We start from the raw sequence: 18,884 nt of genomic DNA on the forward strand, positions 1-18,884 counted from the left end.
ATGGTGTGTTAACAACTTTTCTAACAGACAACAGAAGAAAAAAATATCTCAGGATGAAAAAGCAGTGCCATACATGATAAGGGGCCAACACTGGAGTCGACCTTATCTCCACAGCAGAATTGATATGTCACTCCCTGCTTCCTGCATGCTGCCTGCCAACCCCTCACCTGAATGAATATCTGTGTTGTTGTGAACGTGTCTGACCGGTGAATCTCCTGCTACGTTGTTCATACTGCATGTGAAAGGCAAATTCTGGAGAAAGTCATGCAGACATTCTCAGGAGTTCATGTCTGAAAACGGCTTATGAGTTCCGGTGGGCGCTGATCAGTGATCAGCGTCAAGGTCTTTTTATAGCATCAGGTCACACATGAGAAGTTTAAGTAAAACCACAGTCATTGGGTGTGTGAAACTAAAAATAAGAACTGAGAATATCTGAAGGAGCACATTTTTCAAAACCACCATTTTAAATCCAACAAGCAACTTGGAATTCTAAGCACTTTATTTGGACCTAATGAGCTTCAGCTACAAACATGTACAAGTGAAATATTATGTCGCCACCATCCTGACACACAAAGATATCTGGAAGAGTCATTGTGGTAAAATGTTGCAACAGTAAAAGCATCAGATCAAGTGTCAGCTGACTCACAGGGTTATGAAAACATCTGGTTACAGTGGCCCTGTGACTGAATTTTGGTTTCAATATGTCGAGCTGTTCTGTCACTAAACAGGAAGACTGTGACACAAGGACTGAATTGCAGGTTGTATAAGGGGAACCCAGTCATGTGACAGAAAATGCTGCAAAGACTGTTGGGAACCAGGAACTGACAGTCATCAGAGCAGATCCAGGTACAGGTGATTTCATGTCGAGGTGTTAAGTGCTTCTGGTTTGCTTAAGGTCTGTCGCTTGGCACGCCCAATGCTTTTTGTCTATCAAGTTCTGACTTGTAAACATTCCCAAAAGTAAGAACAAAAAAATCTCTCCTCCTTTAACAATATCTGACATATTGATTTACTGCATTGATAAAAACACTATGTATACCTATGTATTCATACATTTTATAGCTCTGTTGGATGCACTGTATGTAAGCATGTTTTGACTATGGGTGACCGGGCCATTGCAGTTTATCTATTGACATTAGACAGAAAACATCCTTAGTGTCTTTTAAATAACTTTTTAAAAAATGTTTTATGTTTTTATGTCAGTTTGACATATTCAACATATTATTTTGTGTGTAACTTTATTTAATTCACTTCTGTTTCATGAACTGATTATCATTCTTTTGTTTTGATTGCTGTTCTTTAAGTCTGATCTTTATCTTTCTGTAAAGCACATTGTAACTTTGTCAGGTGCTATTTAAATGAAGTTTGATATTGTTATGTATTATTTAGGTTTTCTGCCTAGTTCCATCAGCTGGTTTACCCAAGGTAAACTTTAGTAATGCCTACCTGTTGATGCAGAGCAAAGAGCAGACTGTCGAGTTGTGTCTCCAGCACTCTGCTGCCCATGTTGACAGAGGCATCTAGCACTTGGCTTAGACTCTGAGTAAAGGCAGAAGAAAAAAAAAATACTCACCCTCTGAACATGTTTGATAAATGGAGTGATTTTGCAGACATTTGATTGAAAATTTAGCTCTACTAAGGTATCATAGCTCAAACAACACATGATTTATATCACAGATTCCAAACTAAATAATCCACCTCACTGAATACAAACCTTGCTGATGATGTAGTGCTCATTGTTTTTCTTGTACAAGGACAGGATGGCAGGAATGAGTTTGGGGATTTGCTCCTCCAGTTTATCGCTGGCCATCAGATGGCACATAGAGCCCACTGCCTCTGCCACAGTCAGCCTCAACTAGAACACACACACACACACACACACACACACACACACACACACACACACACACACACACACACACACACACACACACACACACACACACACACACACACACACACACACACACACACACACACACACACACACACACAAAATGGCAACAGTAAATGAAGCACAACTCTCCTAAAGTATTTTCATTGTAATTCACAAGTTTTTAGTGTGACATTTATATTTAATGTTATGGTGTGATTCATAAAAAAATATGCCCTCTGGATTGCCATCATCATTTTTGTATCCAAAGGTCAAAAGCTAAAGCTTAAGCTGAGCTTAATTTGCATCATGACTTCATTCAATTATGCCTGAACACATGAATCAATTGCAAATGTTCATGTTCATACTGTGTAGTTTACTTTATATCAAAAATGAACCGTGTGACCTCACCTTAGACTCCCTGCTTTGTAACCAATTATTGAAGAGGATTTCAAAAGCAGCATAGATTTCACTGGAGAATGTGTCTTTCCTGACTGTGGGATCTGGAGCCTTGTCCAGGTTGGCCAGGTATTCCAAGATACTGTCGCTGAAATGACACAAGGCTAGAGGAAGAAAAAGAAAGAAAGAGAGATGAGAAATAAGGGAAAGTAGAACAGAACTGGTTGACACAACTATTAGAAAGGTTAGATAATTGTTTGTTTTGAAATGCTGAGGTTTTTGGAGCCGAGTACCTGGAAGTAGTGTTTTAATGTTTTTTGGAGAGGGGTTGATAAGCTTCATCAATTATGACAATTTAAATAAGTATGTCAGGTGGTTCTTACCAGAGGAGAAGACCCACTTCATGTTGTCCTGTTTGGCCATGCTCAGCATGGGCAGCATGGTGCCCAGAATAGCATTCAGGAAGGGTACCATGCCATAAACTAGAGAACATGGAGGATAGCACAGAATTAATACAGCAAATTATTACTAAGCACTTCCTTACTATGTTTTATATTAGAACAAATGTGCTACTTTGACACCCAGAGAACTAATGATTCAATAAACAAATGATCACAGTAACAGTAAGTTAGGCTTTATATATGCAAAACTGAGCAATTAAAAGAGTATAGATCTGCTCAGAGGCTGTGAACATGTGTAATTGCTACTAGAACAAGGGCTGGTGCTCCATAGTTGAGGTAAAAAAAAATATATATATATAAAACTAGAAAAAAAACAATAGAGACAAACTGCATTTTTTTAGACGGGTTTTACGGGTTCATGTCTTTCGTAATACCATTTGATAACCTGTGTTGTGAGCCCACGTGAGTGTGTGCGTGAGCGGGTGCATATGTGTGTGTGTGTGTGTGTGTGTGTGTGTGTGTGTGTGTGTGTGTGTGTGTGTGTGTGTGTGTGTGTGTGTGTGTGTGTGTGTGTGTGTGTCCTTTGTGAACATTTTCTTACCATTGGAATCAGAGAGGTTGGCTAATGTTTGGACCACAAAGAAGTGAGGTAGGACCCCAGGCTGAAATTTGTTTAATATCTCCTCCATGATGTCATTGATGTGCTTGTTACCCACAGCAACCAAAATATTACTGGCTGCCTGCTGCCAGTCAGGGATTACCTCCTGAGAAGAGTAAGGAATATCAGTATCTCTGGGAGAATGAATAAATAAATAAATAAATAGATAAAACGTCAACATATTTACCTTTGATCGTGTCATCTCATCTGAGGCCAGAGAGATAATGTTTTTTATCCTGAGGGAACTGATCTCCTCTATCCTGCAGCTGGCAATCAGCTCAATAGTCTGAAGAATCACAACCCTGTGGCCCACGACCAGCTATAGGAGGAGAGGAAGGAGACAAAGAAAAAAGAGATGACAATGAAGACACAAAAAAATGAAATACTAACTGACTACACTGCATATTTTAAATAAAAATCATAAAATATATTGTACATATCCCTTACACTTTTGGGCTTTTACACAGTCATATCGAGGGCAGAATACGACTCTGTACATTTAACACCATCCCAGTAAAAAAGGGAATCTAATGTGCCGTATGACTGATGTTTTCTAAGACATTTCCTCAATTTAATGATGCCATCATCTGATAATCACATGTCCAGGGGCTGTGAAAGCATGATAAGATGATGCAGTATCATAAATATAAACACCAGCAAGGTCAAAGATCTTTGTGAAAAAAGAGGAAGTGTGTTAAATGTAGAACCTAAACAAAAATTACCGCCCTGCGGATGTATGCCTCTCTCCACCGACCAGTGCAGTTTCTGTCTAAATACATTTTTAACACATTCATATGAGGCCACCGTGACCTTTCAACATTGACCCCCCCAAATCTAATCAGTAAATCTGTGAGTCTAAGTGAACATTTGTGCCAACTTTGAAAATATTTCCTCAAGGTGTTCTTAGGATAACATGTTCACAAGGCAACAAAGAGTTTTGTCAAGTCACAGAGACCTTGACCTTTTACCACCAAATTCTAATCAGTTCATCTTTGAGACCCAGTGAATGTTTGTGGCAGATGGTTGTTCTTGATGTATCGCATTCACAAGAACATAAGGTCACTGTGACCTTGACCAACAAAATCTAATCAGTTTCATCTGTGAGTCCAACAAAAAGTTTGTACTAAATTTGAACAAATTCCCTCAAGGCATTCTTGAGATTATTGTGCCAAAAATGAGAACTGACAGATGGACGGATGGAAAACCCCAAAAAAGAATGCCTCCAACTACTGGCTTTCACCGACACAGAGGCATAAAACAATCAAAATTAATCTGAATTAAGAGGCTGATTTCTCTTTAAATATCCACTTACATTAGTGATTTTCTTATTTATTCTATACAATGTAGGGAAAATGTTGGGATTTTAGATAATGCATTTAGAGATGTCCATTTTGGATCGCAAGACTAGAAGGGTACAATGGTTTTGCAAAAATGTAGAAAATATGTATTTAATCACCAGGGTGAATCATTTACATATACAACTACTTACTGCAACGTTTTTTACATATGTGAAACCGCTCAAAGGGAAGTCTTGACTTACACGCTGCTACTGTCTGTAACAGGCTGACAAACCTAAGGGCTCTAAGATGCCTTGTAATTGTGACTAGCTTTACCAGATTAGTAGTAGAGTATTGTTAGCTGGGGTCACTGCAGTATAAATCTTTCATAAAGCCACGGACATGTCCATCAAGTACAGCTTTTCTGACCAAATCTTGAGGGGAACTAAAAAAAACTATCAAGGGAGGACTTTCCCTGCAGCTTCCACTCTGAATGTCTTAAGTATGATCACATGGTGCGGCCACAGTAAATGATCACTGCATGTAACTGTGACATGTTTTGTGCTTGGTTTGAAACACTATAATTGCTTGTACCAGTGTGGACATACAGTCATGCTTATCTGACTTTTTGACAAGAGCTTGAAAAGCTATTTGCATTATTCTTATTAAGGTGAGGTAAGAATACTGATAACAGCAGCAACAGTAGCTTAACCTGATGTGTTTTAATAGACAGCTTGGATGTGTGGCTGACACACTGGTAGCGTGTTTAACATACTGGAGGTGTATTCTGGGGTTTTACCTTTGGATGTTTCAGGAGGTAGTCCTGACACATGGCTAACACTCGGTCTGGCTGCTGTTTTCCCAGCGTTAACATAGACTTTCTGACCTGCTCCTGGACCTCTGGGTCTTTATCATTGGCTGCATCTAGAAGAGCCAGGGTCACTTCTAGAGGGAAAACAAAACAGAACAAACATATCTGAAGAGGAAGCTAAAAAAGTAGAGAGAAAGTGAGTCAACACAAATGGCTACACATAGTAAAATATTGGACATTTATAGGCTGAGCCTTCAGTGCTCTGTCAAGGCCATGTTCAGACCTGGTATTAATGTCCATCCGTCCTGAGAGATCTGATCACAAGTGGTCAGCTCTACATTCGTCTGTTAACACCTGGCATTAAAATATGTCCGGAACATGTCTGCTGTGACCACAAGTTATGATCTTTGCATTCATACAGTGAAAGAAATGTGGCCACCTGCGTCCGAGACCACCTCCTATACATGGTTTAAGTGATTGGATCTCAGGACTCATTGAGGACGCATTTGGGTGTGCTCAGACTTGTACTTAGCACTGACACTTGTGATCTAATCACTCAGGATGATGTTAATACCAGGTCTGAGCGGGGTCAAAATAGAGGCAGACATAAAAACAAATAGAAGAGAAGCGAAGAGCTCACGTTCCACATCTGTCCCGTCCATGGTGGGCAGCAGGAGGGTTGGCTCCCTGGAGCCTGTGGCTGAGAATGGAGCTTTCCTGCTGTGGATCAGATGGGCAGGGGCTACCTGGGGCTAAAGACGATAAAATATGATATGTAAATAAAGCGAACCACAGACTGCAATGTTCTTATTTTCGCTTAAAACCAGATGTAGGCATTTGGACATAGTAGGCGAGTTAGCGAATACTTCTTTGTAATTGAAGCACAGCAAGGAACTGTATTTTTCATCCCAAACCAGGAGCTGATTAGCTGGTACCGTTAAAATACAGGTGTTTTCTGAGGATAAACTTGACAAGCACAGTTTCATGGCTCCCCTGATTCACATGACACAGACAGACAGCAGAGCAGACAGACAGGAGAGGGGGGTTTCATTACAGCTGACCTCTGTGACAGCTTCACTAAACAAGACAATATGAGACAGATGGTCTTCAATCGAAAGCTCTCGCAGTGACTTCAGATCAACTGAGTTTTATTTCAGAAAAACAATCTGTCACCAGCTTTTAACACTGAAGCCACTTCTTCATTACAGAGCTGACAAGCAGTTGACTCTACTGTACTGTTCTACATTAATGAGGCTAAACGTGATGACATTAAACATAAACACAACGTGGTGTCAGCTAATAAAACCCCTCCGCTTCATGTCTGTTCGTGGCTTCACCTTTAACCTGCAGCTCGGGTGCTGGTGATGCTCCCGACGGAGCTAACCTGACAGTCACATTAGCATGCTAACCTAGCCGCCGCTGCTAAGGAAGAGCGCCGCTAGCGTCCTCACATCTCACACTGACAAGCTAATAGACATGCTAATAAAGCTATCTTACCGACTCCCCGTTAAAACAACAAGCTCCCGGGACAAGGCTGCTTCTTCTCTCACCTTAAACAGCGGGGTTCCCTGTCAGAGGCTCAGTCAGAGCTGGAGCCGTGTGTGTGTGTGTGTGTGTGTGTTGTGCTGCTGCAGGTGTAAACACGCCTGGTCATGTGCTTGTAGTCAGCAGGAACGTATCAGGCAGGGGGCGGAGCCATAGAGCTGCTGACACCACTGATACTGTGACACACCAACAAATCAATATGTCTGTGTGTGAGTCACAGCTTTATTTAGGTTTCAATCTGCGATGAAAGAAGTCAGATCCCTTCATTAACCAGGATATAAAACACTAACCATTACAGGCAAAGTGCTGCTTTAAACATCTTTATATATAGGAGTAAGATATAGGCCTACTTAAAGTATTTAATGAGTAATTATTCAAGAGAGACCCCAAAACAGGAGCTATTAACAATCAACAAATAACCACAACACAACACAAGGACTTTGAGATCATAAAAGTCATCAAAGTCATCATTGCACAGCTTTGCATCTGGAACTGGTCAGATTCTTGTCTTAAATCCCTGTTTTTGCTCGTTGTTTTCTTTACCTGATGTTGCCAAATAAATCACATGGTTTGTGGATTTACTGCTGTTCAGCACTTTTGTTCTTAAGTGTTTAAACAGGAAAAGACCAGTGTACTCAGACATGGAAACAAAAAGGAGTTAAGCATCAGTTATTTCTTGAGGAAATTCATTGCTCACAGACCAACGTTGTTCCAGGAATGATCTGCTCAGTATTCCAAAATTTCAGCCATGTGGTGTATATTAGATACATTATAATTAAATGGTAAATGGTTTTGTATTTATATAGAACTTTTCTAGTCTTGATGATGACTCAAAGCTCTTTACAGTACAGTTTTTACATACATTCACCCATTCACACAGTGTATCTATTAGATTACACAGTGCATCTATTAGCAGCACTTATATTGTTCTATGAAGGGCAATTCAGGATTCAGCATCTTGCCCAAGGACACTTCAGCATGCAGATGGGGAAGACTGGGGATCGAACTGCCGACCTTCAGGTTGGAGAACGACCACTCTACCCCTCAGCCACAGCCCCCCATTTACAACACTGTCAGCTAAAATCTTAATGATGAGAACACCTTACATGTTCTATACACCAGCAGCTGCAGTACCAAGACCATTCTCACTGTGAGAGATGATTGTTTGGTCATACTCCTTCCTGCATGGTGCTAATCCATTATGACTTTAAATCACAAATCCAGTTTTGTCTTTTGGCTTAGAATACTTAAGGTTGTTGTTGTTCCAAAGCTTATCTAATAAGAGTTACAAATTTGAATTTTGACAACTACAGAGAATCATCAAACATCTGGGATTCTGTAGCAGTAACAGGACAGCATCCGTGACACCAGAATAAGGAGAAAAAGATACAGCAGGAAAAAAAGGAGAGTTACAGTTTTGTCTTTCTTGAACATGATGTGGACATTCAGTGAACATCATTCAGTGACACATTGCCTTGTGTCAGTACGACTGTGGTGCTGAGATCAGGTGGCTGCTTGGACAGTGGTATGTCGCAGGTCTCTTTTAATTTTATCAGCAAAATAAAAGATACATTTTTTTCAAGAATCATGTCGTGTCACTCCAAAATGGATTGGTTTCTTCCTTGGGTCATGCCTCAGTCCTCCAAAGAATTTAATGGTTTGGTACTTTGTGAAAAAAACAAAAACAAACATCCGGCTTTTTGGTGGAGATAATTATTATATTGAAAGCATGAATACCAATAAAAAGACCAACACATTTTGTGTCCAGTCGTAATGATTTCACTGTGTATGATGGAGATGCTAATAAAAAACAGAGATGAAGCTGTTTTACATACAGTCCATTTATTATCAAATACAAAGATGTATATACAACCATGTACAGTGTTCAACACAATACAATAAGAATAAGAAACTCTTTGTTGATGTGCTCAGGTCATTTGCAAACAGGCAAAAAAAGCTGCAGCTAAATTAAATATTAGACTTGAAAAATGTTCATTTATTTTTATGTTTGATTATTGTAACTAATAGTATAGACTAGGAGAGTATAACTATAGTTTTAAAATAACTTAAAATAGGAGTCCACTTTGTTTGCATATTATTACAGGTACATTAAAATGTAGGTGGTTTTGATTACAGGTCGTCAGTGTTAGTTGCTGAACATGATCAAAGGTATTTTTCAAAAAGAGCTCAACAGTAAAACTATATCTACAAAAAAAACTTAAAATCCAAAGCCTCTCGTTGTGATATCTCTCATGCATGGCTTTAAAATAATACATATCAAGTTAGTTTAAGTTCAAGCTGAAGGGCCCTTTAAATGTTTTAATAATACTGGTCGAAATGAGAATACATTTTCTAAAACATTATACAAAATGTACATACATATATATAACATAACCAAAAAAGCAGCAGCCAAATGCAATGTTAAGAGCAACAAAAACAGTAACAAAAATATTTTTGGCATTTTGAAAAAGTGGTTTTACACGAAACACTTGGGGTTAAAGAAAGAGTAAATATGACAGGAGACCTTGTGCCTGTCTACAACATTCAAAATGCAGAAGGTAAACATTTTTGTGTCTTTAAGAATATTTAGCAAAGAAAATTAAATAGCAACGACTATTTTACCCTGTAAAACACAGATCTCAAGATCTGTTTAGCTTGAACTCATCAGAGCAGACAGAAAAACTAAAATATACTTCAAAATGAAACCGTCTCCTGCCCTTGGCGGTTTTGGAGGGAGACGCTCAGAGTTTTGTAAAAGACCAGTATTCTTCTATGTGTGATCAGGACGTTTGACCTTTCCCATGGCAGTAGTATCCAATGTAGCGATGACTTAGTGTTCTGAGTCAGTGGTTGTTTAAAGCTGTACAATATTTCACACGTTCACGCTCATGTTCATTGTTTCACCACTTTCTCGCCTCATGCGTCAGCAGCGGACTGGTTTCTATCTGGATGTGTTTTCCTGCAGGAAAGAAATATTCCATCAGTGAACTACGAGGACTAAACAATACAACTTTCTTGAAAAGGTTAGTTAAAAAAAATCTCATTTCAAAATAGACTTTAGAAAATGACCTTCTGCTGTGGATTTGACCTCCGTGTGAGTGTCTGAATGAAGCAATGCCACAAGACAGAATAATGTTCCTCAGCTCAAACACTGGTGGAGCCACTGGAGACTGTCTCTCAGGCACATGTGGCAGGTGTTAGAAGTAATAGTTTGCTCTTAGGTTGGATTGCAGTCAGAGAGGCTGTGACTGTGCATTATGGTTGGATGATGCACATTCCTTTTTAAGGGATAAGTGTCTACACAAAAGATAAGGCTAATATTACTTTTGATGCAAAGAGAAGCCCACATCAAATGTACAACTGAAAACTGAAAGCAGTGTACTGTACTATATTTTAGTTGTGAAGTTTCAGTAAAGCAGCTGTGGCTCAGGAGGTAAAGCGCGTCGTCCACTAATCAAAAGGTCGGTGGTTTGATACCCAGCTGCTCCTGTCTGCAGTTCCTTGCCAAGATACTGAACGCAAAGTTTTCCCCTGACAGTTGTGCTGACAGTGTGTGATAGAAGCAGTGCTGTACATGAATATGGGTGAATGCGATTTCTTTGAGTGGTTGATAAGCCTGGAAAAGCTCTATATAGATACTGTCAATTTACCATTAAGGTCCTTTTCTGTTCTATTGTGCATTTCCCTGATTATGTTATATTTTAGTTTACTGTTTATTATTCTCGCACTTTACTTTCTGTCCATGTTGTTTCATCATGTGCTGTATGACAGTGAATAAACATACTCGTTTTTGGTGAGGAGGGCTTTGTCACAGGTGACCTCTGTGAGCTGCCCCCCCTCCTTGGTGATTGTCTGAACCCCCACCTGTTGCATACTGCCTCTCGGAGTGGACATGCCTTTCAGCGTCACGTCTCTGCAGCCAGGACACACAACATGTTACAATGTTTCTTAAACACACAAACACACAGTCCCTCAAAGTCTTCTCCTAAACCTCTCACCACCTCACCCGTTAGTGCTCCCCGATCCTTCCTCCAGCATTTTGAGGCCTGGAACTTTCTGTCCAAAGAGTTTCACAGCGATGGTCATGAGGAGGCCGCAGCGGTTTCTGTAGCAGCAGGTGGCGTCTACCACCAGAAACACCAGCAAGAAGATCACCATGACGATGCCAACCACGCTGCCTTTGGTCATGGTACGGCTACTCGCTTTGAGGAGAGATGACAAGGTTTAGATGAGTTTATGGCAACCATCTTCAGTGTGGTATGCAATGCATTTGTTATTGTAATTGATGGATATTTCATGTCACATTGTTGATGTATTGCCAACTATATACAGTATATTAACATTCTCAGTTGATTAAGGTAAACTAGAAATGCTGAGCCACATTCAAATGTGTTAAAGTGTGGTGAAGGACATTGGAGGCCACATACGAGGCTTTTCCGCGATGGTGAAGTTCAATGTGGCAGGAATAGAGGAACCATTAGTATTGACCGCTGTGACCTCCAGTTGGTAGTCTGAGCCAAAAGACAGGTCTTTAAGGGAGACGGTGTCAGTGGTGGACGGCAGCTGCATCTCTTTCCACTCAGCCCCTTCTTTATCCTGGTTAGAAACAGAGGAGGAGAGGGAGGATGACAGTCAGGAATCGAAAAAAGACCAAAGAAGAGAAAGAGACTGAGAGTCTTTTACCTGTTTGTACCGAATGATGAAGTGCAGCAGAGGCACTCCGCCATCGTCTATCTGCTTAAGAGGGGTAGAGAAGGTGTTGCCCTTCACTTTAATCTCATTGAGCGACAAAACTGGACTGTCGGGTTCACCTACAGGCAGGAGGCAGAGACAGAGGAAAGAACTCATGGACACAAATTTATATTCATCATTTAGTTACAATGATTAATCTAAAGTGAGTTTATTATTTCATAGTATAAAAATTGACCCCTGAGAGCACTTTACCTCCTGAGGATGAATGACAGTAGATTACATGGTGTCACCAACAGTATGAGTAAACATCGGGCAGCAGATGATGATGTCATGGAGAATGTTATGAGGATTGCACGAGAGATAAAGAAGAAAAATTAAGTGATAGCAGATGAGGAGGAAAAACCTTGCTTGTGAGATATTTAGACCACATAAGCACTGGAATGTATTATTACATTAATGCATCACAAATTCAGTCAAATGTATATTTACACACATATGCACCACACATAGAAAGTCCATAAAAAGTGGATTTGACATGTGTTGTCAGTGTTTGCTGCCAGTGTGTTGGAAGTATATGTCACACTTACGTATTCCCTGGGTGCGAACGCTGTTTTGGTCAGAGAACTGTCCTAGTCCTGCTGCATTCAAGGCAGCTAAACGCACTGTGTACAATGTATAAGGCTTGAGGGCAGTGACAGCTAGGGGATCTATGGAAGGAATCAAACATATAATAGATTGAACTGATTTTTGTCTTCAGGGAAACTCACGAGCACACACCTGCTAAGCCTTTACAAAGAGCAGATGTTCTACCTGAAGCTGGTAGTGTGACCTCGTTCCACTTTTCTGCTGAGCTCTGCCTCCACTGCAAGGCAAAACTTGTGATTGGCATTCCTCCACTGATGGGTAGAGTCTTGAGGGAGAAGAAGACTGAGGTAGGGCCAGGCGAGACCGACAGGTAGTGAGGGGGACCGGGCTGGGCTGTGGGTCAGGAGGAGGGGAGGAGGATTTAGGAAGGAAGAAGTAAAAGTTATAAAATGGCATACAAACATAAAGTACATGTATGTCAGTGGCAGAGGTGCGTAAGCATGGTTTATAGCTACCTTTCTGCCACTTAACTCCCTTTTTATTAATGAAATTCAAAAGCCAAAAATGAACTCTTACTGTATATTGTTACATCTCTGGATGCATTCCTAGATATGCTGACTGCCATGCAAGAATACGTCCCACCATCAGAGGGCATCATGTCATCTATCAGCAACACACCGTCCACCACATGGATACGACCAGAAGTCGAGTCCTGACAGAGGACGAAGAAAACAAGAAAATTACATATTAGAAATATTGTCATCACATAAAGGTTTAGCTGTAAATGCAAACACTCACAGTTAATTTAGCCATCACAGTGATAAGAGTTGACTTTATTGAGCCATAAATAGCAGTCATAATCATATTAATCACAAAATATGTATTATATTCATGAATTAGTCGTGCCCATGTGTGTACATGTCCATGCACTTTTACCAGTGTCTGTCCATTGTTCTTGTTGAGCCAGTGTAGCTCGGGCTGAGGATGTCCAGAGACGTTACAGGACACAGACGCACGCTCGCCCACTGACACGCTCTGCTGCACTGCTGACACAAACACCTCTGGGGCCTCTGAAATTAAACATTTCAATTGAGCAATTAACCAGAGATTATCAGCAGCACATTTACAAGGGTCACTATAGTACAACTAGTCACAGTGGAAGATCTGAACCAACCAAAAACATGAAGCATGATGGTTGCACGGTCCTCTCCTATCTTGTTGGCTGCGGTGCAGATGTACTCCCCAAAGTCAGCTCTGGCTACAGCCCGTATAGTCAACTGACTGCGGTCTGAGTTGAACTGATGACGAAAAGGGTCTAATGACAGCGGCCTGGGAATGGGAAAAGAAGAGCAAAGAACATACTGAGTGATATTCTAGGGGTTCTTTAAAAATATGAGTTAAAAATATGACACAGGCACAACATTATGAAGGTGAATAAGAGAAAGAAAGAAAGAAGCCAAAAATAGAGAGAGAGGAAAAGTTGGAAAAGAAGACGAGTTATGCTACAGAACATAAAAAAAAACAGATTGAGACTCAGCAGACAAGATGTTACTGCTACATTGGGGATACAGAGATTCAGGTGGGCACTGAATTAAACAACTGAAACATAGATGATTGAATATTTACGAAAAACATCTTAGCAAAACTGGAATCAATGAAAGTGCAAAGCAAAATGTTTAGGCATTATTTAAAAGAGGCTGAGAGAGTGAAAAGGTTCATCTCTGCTACTGTGTCCACATTTTATAACCAATGTGATAGATGGAACCAGGTCTTACATGGTCCAGGTGATATTGGGTTTCGGGTGGCCGTCCACCAAACAAAGCAAAGACTCGTTGGTTTCTGATCCAGCCATTACTTTCTTCACCTCCTCTCTCAGATGCACTTTAGGAGGAGCTGCAGGAGGGGATTTTATTTTCACCAATATTATGTGCAGTATGTGTAAAACAAATGCATGGAAGCATTTTTATAACATATAACATAACATGTTAAAAACAACATTTGTCAAGACAATTGCCCAACCACTGACACCTACCTGTCCATAAACACTAAATGGTTGAGTGCCATCAGGTGTTAGGTTACACAAAGCAGATTTTGTAAGAACCAGAAAAGATCTTGGTGTCATGAATGATAGTATAGCATATAATGAAAATATTATATATATATATATATTCATATAAAAAAAACTGAAAGACAATACTAGTTCCTAACTACAGAGTAATCTTTTGATAAGTACACTATTTATCCCAAAAAGCAACATACCGTTGACAACAACAGAAACAGAGAGCTGCTGGTAAATGGGTCGTCCTCTGATCTGCGCGTGACACACGTACGTCCCAGCATCCTCTCTCCTCACTTTTTCAATATGGAGTGTGTTATCAGGAAGTCGACGCAGACGTCCTCCCTCTGACATTAGAGACAGCAGCACAGAATAGCACAGACCGTCAATAAAGCCCAAACACTGATCTCTGTGAGCGTCCAAACCATTCAGTGAGCTTGTAAAGCATGAAGCAAATATCTGAAGGGTGTCAAATATTGTTATCATTATAAAACAGCAAAGCTCCACTCAAAGATAAACTATGTGACTTTAAATTTTTTTTTTTTTTATCAAAATTTTGCATTTAACGTAATTCAATATTGAACTTGAAAACAGCAACCTGCATTAGTTGATTTATTTAGCCACTTGGCAGTAATGCAGCTCTGGGCTCAACACTGCACTAAGGTGTTTTGGGAAAACTGCAGTATTTTCAAATTCACCAGCAAATATTCACCCTCTTTATCTAAGCTCTCAAATATGGGCCCATGGCTGCTTGTAAAGGTAAATACAAAAAAAATATATAAAACATAACCAAATTGAGAATTAAAACTCACAAAGTCGCTGATGCTTTTGCAACATCTGATTCATCATTATAAAAGCGATTCTATCCCTCATTGTTAATGCAAAATATTGATTGGAACTGAATACCTGTCTTGCTTTTTCATCATTAGAATTATACTATACAGGTATATAAGGAAGTTTTACTTCAAGTTTTACTTGTACTGCTGGTGAATGAAGCATCTTGTCGACTACTGCAGCTGCATACTAAACTGCGCCTTCATATATACATTTATATACAGACGATGTCTTAATCTTCTCCTGTAATTTCAATGCCACTTCATCTTGTATCTTGCATCTATGCTTTACAAAACTAATGAAATGAGGTGAAGATTTTGATGAAGTGGTGGCAGCGGGAAACTTTTTTTTTATCTATAGGGGAAACACTGTTTGTTTATTACAGGCCATTTATATTCAGCAGCTCAGCACTCACACATTCAGTCAGACATCTAACAGTGCATGTTTACAAAATGTGGACAGCTTTTTGTAACCATGGAATAATCCTCGCAACCTGCAGGGAGGTGCTGGTTTTACCTTTAGAAGGGATTTCTTGCGTGTTCCGAATCCACTGAATGTCCACTGCTGGCCGGCCAGTCGCCAGGCACGGCACCACCCCGTTTGTGCCCTCCAGAAACTCATGGTAGATTGTGGTGCCTCCAAATGATGGACCCTCTGACAAAGGTAGAGGAGATTAGGGTGCCAATACTTTCTATGCAATAAACTAATTGAAGGAGTAAATGGAATTTTGCTTCATAAGACAACTGCTCATATACTCAACTTGAACAATTCTGAGAATTCATCAATATAGTGTGTGTGTGTGTGTGTGTGTGTGTGTGTGTGTGTGTGTGTGTGTGTGTAGCCAGCTGTTACGTACCATAAACAAACAGCTGTGCTTGGACCTTGTCGCTGTGTCCCGATTCGAATTCGCACACACAAGTGTATTTGCCTGTGTTCTGTATAGTAACATTCTTAATGATCAGCTTAGAGGAGGTCTCATCCATCTTTGTCACCTTTTCTTCTTCAATGTCTTCCCCATCCTTCTGCCATGTTATATCTGCCTCTCCTCCAGCTATAGCACAGGAGGGAAGGAGGGAAGGTGTGACAGTAGACGTGGAGATTGGGTTCAAACAGAAATGTTTCAGTCACATAGACAATTGAAACAAGAGAGTGACTCACCTTTACACAATAGTAATGTATCTCCTCCAACCAGCACATCTATCTTGCTGGGTATGATCTGTATCTCTGTATCTAGAGAAAGAGGAATTTAATTTATGTTTTCATTCTGCTGCTTCATCCTATTACAGAAGGATGTGGGGAATCACAACTTTAAGTATTTATTAAATAAAAAGATAATACAAATTTGAGTCTATGATATTGGTCTTTATTTTGTACTACTGTTCTACTCCAAAAAATCACAGTACACACATTTTTCAGCTGAAACTTAAATTACATATGTTTCTTTGTAAAGTCCTATCCTCCCTAATTCTTTAAATATTATGCTGTTTGTGCATTTAAAACTAGACCATCCTTTTATTAACAATGAAACATTCAACTGTTTACAAGATTGTTTTGTATGCTTACTTCAACAAAAATGTCCCTGTTTATACAAACTTGGATATATGATATTTGGGACAAAAACAGTAACAAATTGGTTATTTCCTGAGTTTTTTCCTGCTTACACTTAAATAAGCTTTCTTTTGCCGAACAGTCTGAATACTGCAGCCATCCAGCGTGTATCAAAACACAATATTACAACATTGTAAATCCCAATAATGACAACAGATCTTACCTGTGCCACACACCAGCAGCAGCAGCAGCGAGGCCAGTCTCAAGAGAGCTGATGGGTTCGTCATATTCACCTGGCTGCAGGTTACCAGACTTCAAATCAAAAACTCTGCTGTTTTTTGCTGTTGAATCTGGATGTTTGGGTTTTCAGTAAGTGCACAACTGGATAGAATGATAAAGTTATTATCTTAAACCAACAAAAAATCTACCACACAGCAAAGCACCTCCAAATATCTTCAGCTCAGGATCACGCTGATGTACAGACACCTGCTGTCACCAAACCATCAATAATGACTATGACATAGAGAGGGTCGGTGTCAGAGGTTATATAGGAGCACAACGACTGAGATGAGAGGAAGTAGGGGGAAGAGAGAGAGAGAGAGAGAGAGAGAGAGAGAAAGAGAGAGAGACCCCAACCCCAACAGAGTAACTGTCAGTAATGTACTGACAAATGGGAGGTGATGACAATAGTGACGTCCGTCCCCCTCTCAGTCTTTTAGAAGTTCTCTCTGTGCTCACTCCTGCCCCAATCTGTCCTTTGTCTTTCTCCCCCTTCCTCACCCCCCACCCCTGCTCTCTCTCTTTCCTTTCTCCTCACCCTGTTCCCTGTGTCTCCCTCTCGACTACCGGATGAAAGCAGGGGTACGCAAGTTGCCCCAAGGGGGAAGAAAAGATGGAGAAAAAGATATTTCTATCATCCCATCGTTTTTTCCTCCCTTGTTTGAGAAGGGGTCACATTCTTCTGAAGCACACAGAACACGCTCTGGCAAAGTCACTGCGTCGCCACATTCAATTTTGCTGAAAACATGCATCCCGTGTAGGATGCTGAAATCAGCGACCTTCAGTGACACGTTCTTGCTCACTCCTGTCCCAATCTGTCCTTTGTCTTTCTCCCCCTTCCTCACCCCCCACCCCTGCTCTCTCTCTTTCCTTTCTCCTCACCCTGTTCCCTGTCTCTCCCTCTCGGCTACCGGATGAAAGCAGGGGTAAGCAAGTTGCTGAAATCAGCGACCTTCAGTGACACGTTCTTTATCACAAAGACAAAGCTCTGAAAAAAACAGCCAATGCTCCAAGATTGTAAAAATAGAGCAACTAATCCTGCAGGTCAAGCACAAGTCAAGTCGAATCAAAATGAACTTGAAAGACCTGAATCAAAGTTAAACTTTAATTAAAGTCAGTGCTGTTTCGACCGAATGGTTTTAACTGGCATGATAGGGTGACAAAATCTATTGTTTACAGCAGACGATTGTGAAATTACTGATAATGTGAAAATGGCACTAACAATGTTAGAGTTCCATTTAATTGTCACAATAGCTGATGCTGCTGCAAGGTCCTGGTTTTGTATGTGATCAACCACAGTCGCATATCATCACTTAGTACATCACTGTATTATGTTATAAGTAACTTCGCTTTTTCTACCATGACCATAGATTGTATCAAAAAATTGACGACATCACTGCTCCCCAAAAGTAAAGCCAATGCATCTCAATCACCCCCTGGTGGCTGGCTGCAGTATGGGTCAATCCTGCCTTCCCCATGTTTGTGGATGAGACATGGAACTCAAAAGTACTCGTCAAATGTCATTTTCTCAAAGATGGTATCTGTCACTGTAGGTAATTCTTCTCACAATGATGTATGTTGTTCGGGTTTAATTCGTTATTTGAGGCCAAAGAACGTGGTGAAATATCATGATTGATGGCTGAAACTGACTCATGATTGGTTGAGTGCTGGTATCGATGGGACCTTGCCACCATGGCTCCATCCCCTGACCGCTACTGCACAGACTTTGCAAAGATGGCTGTGTTCATATCCAGCATACTTTGGCTTCAATTCTGGATGTGAGGAAGTTGAGACATGTTGTTCATCTTTATCTACAGTTTTTGATCAAGACCAGTAAATATGTCCCAAATTTACAGTTTTCTGTCTGTAATATATATTTCCAAATGTAGCCTATGGCAGAAACACTCAGGCACGAACATGCTGTCA

General features: G+C 40.3%; 2 protein-coding genes and 1 long non-coding RNA gene across 6 annotated transcripts in view; 1 reads left to right on the top strand and 2 right to left on the bottom strand.

Moving 5' to 3' along the window:
• The window catches only part of mroh1 (maestro heat-like repeat family member 1), a 26,645-nt gene extending 19,559 nt beyond the window's left edge, over positions 1-7,086 (bottom strand). For 2 of the 3 annotated variants that reach the window (XM_034612341.1, XM_034612344.1), the window contains exons 1-9: positions 6,970-7,086; positions 6,060-6,171; positions 5,408-5,553; positions 3,519-3,650; positions 3,275-3,437; positions 2,656-2,754; positions 2,285-2,436; positions 1,715-1,855; positions 1,447-1,539 (exon numbers count right to left, since the gene is read on the bottom strand). In XM_034612341.1, the coding sequence (XP_034468232.1) occupies positions 1,447-1,539; positions 1,715-1,855; positions 2,285-2,436; positions 2,656-2,754; positions 3,275-3,437; positions 3,519-3,650; positions 5,408-5,553; positions 6,060-6,081 (948 nt within the window). In that variant the 5' untranslated portion in view covers positions 6,082-6,171; positions 6,970-7,086. Of the gene's footprint in view, positions 1-1,446; positions 1,540-1,714; positions 1,856-2,284; positions 2,437-2,655; positions 2,755-3,274; positions 3,438-3,518; positions 3,651-5,407; positions 5,554-6,059; positions 6,172-6,916; positions 6,939-6,969 lie in introns of those variants that run through there. The other variant, XM_034612343.1, reaches the window with a different exon arrangement.
• Positions 541-9,636, top strand: LOC117777530. Its single transcript, XR_004616622.1, has 3 exons — positions 541-550; positions 779-782; positions 9,405-9,636. It is a non-coding gene; the product is annotated as an uncharacterized LOC117777530 (long non-coding RNA).
• Positions 9,637-9,704: 68 nt separating this feature from the next.
• LOC117777516 (neural cell adhesion molecule 1-like) lies at positions 9,705-17,247 on the bottom strand. 2 transcript variants are annotated; one of them, XM_034612360.1, is made up of 16 exons: positions 16,903-17,247; positions 16,290-16,361; positions 15,988-16,182; positions 15,648-15,785; positions 14,501-14,644; positions 14,017-14,134; positions 13,416-13,570; positions 13,178-13,311; positions 12,818-12,953; positions 12,467-12,634; positions 12,244-12,363; positions 11,648-11,775; positions 11,392-11,560; positions 10,971-11,166; positions 10,749-10,877; positions 9,705-9,923 (listed from the first exon to the last, which is right to left on the bottom strand). In XM_034612360.1, the coding sequence occupies exons 1-16, from the start codon at positions 16,964-16,966 to the stop codon at positions 9,881-9,883; spliced, it is 2,109 nt and encodes a 702-aa protein (XP_034468251.1). In that variant the 5' UTR covers positions 16,967-17,247; the 3' UTR covers positions 9,705-9,880. The 2 variants fall into 2 exon arrangements, with proteins under 2 accessions (XP_034468251.1, XP_034468252.1); XM_034612361.1 differs by having other exon boundaries at positions 10,829-10,877; positions 11,648-11,777; positions 12,243-12,363; positions 16,903-17,245.
• Positions 17,248-18,884: the final 1,637 nt, after the last annotated feature.

Source organism: Hippoglossus hippoglossus, chromosome 16 (assembly GCF_009819705.1).
Source record: "Hippoglossus hippoglossus isolate fHipHip1 chromosome 16, fHipHip1.pri, whole genome shotgun sequence".
Classification (NCBI taxonomy): Eukaryota; Metazoa; Chordata; class Actinopteri; order Pleuronectiformes; family Pleuronectidae; genus Hippoglossus; species Hippoglossus hippoglossus.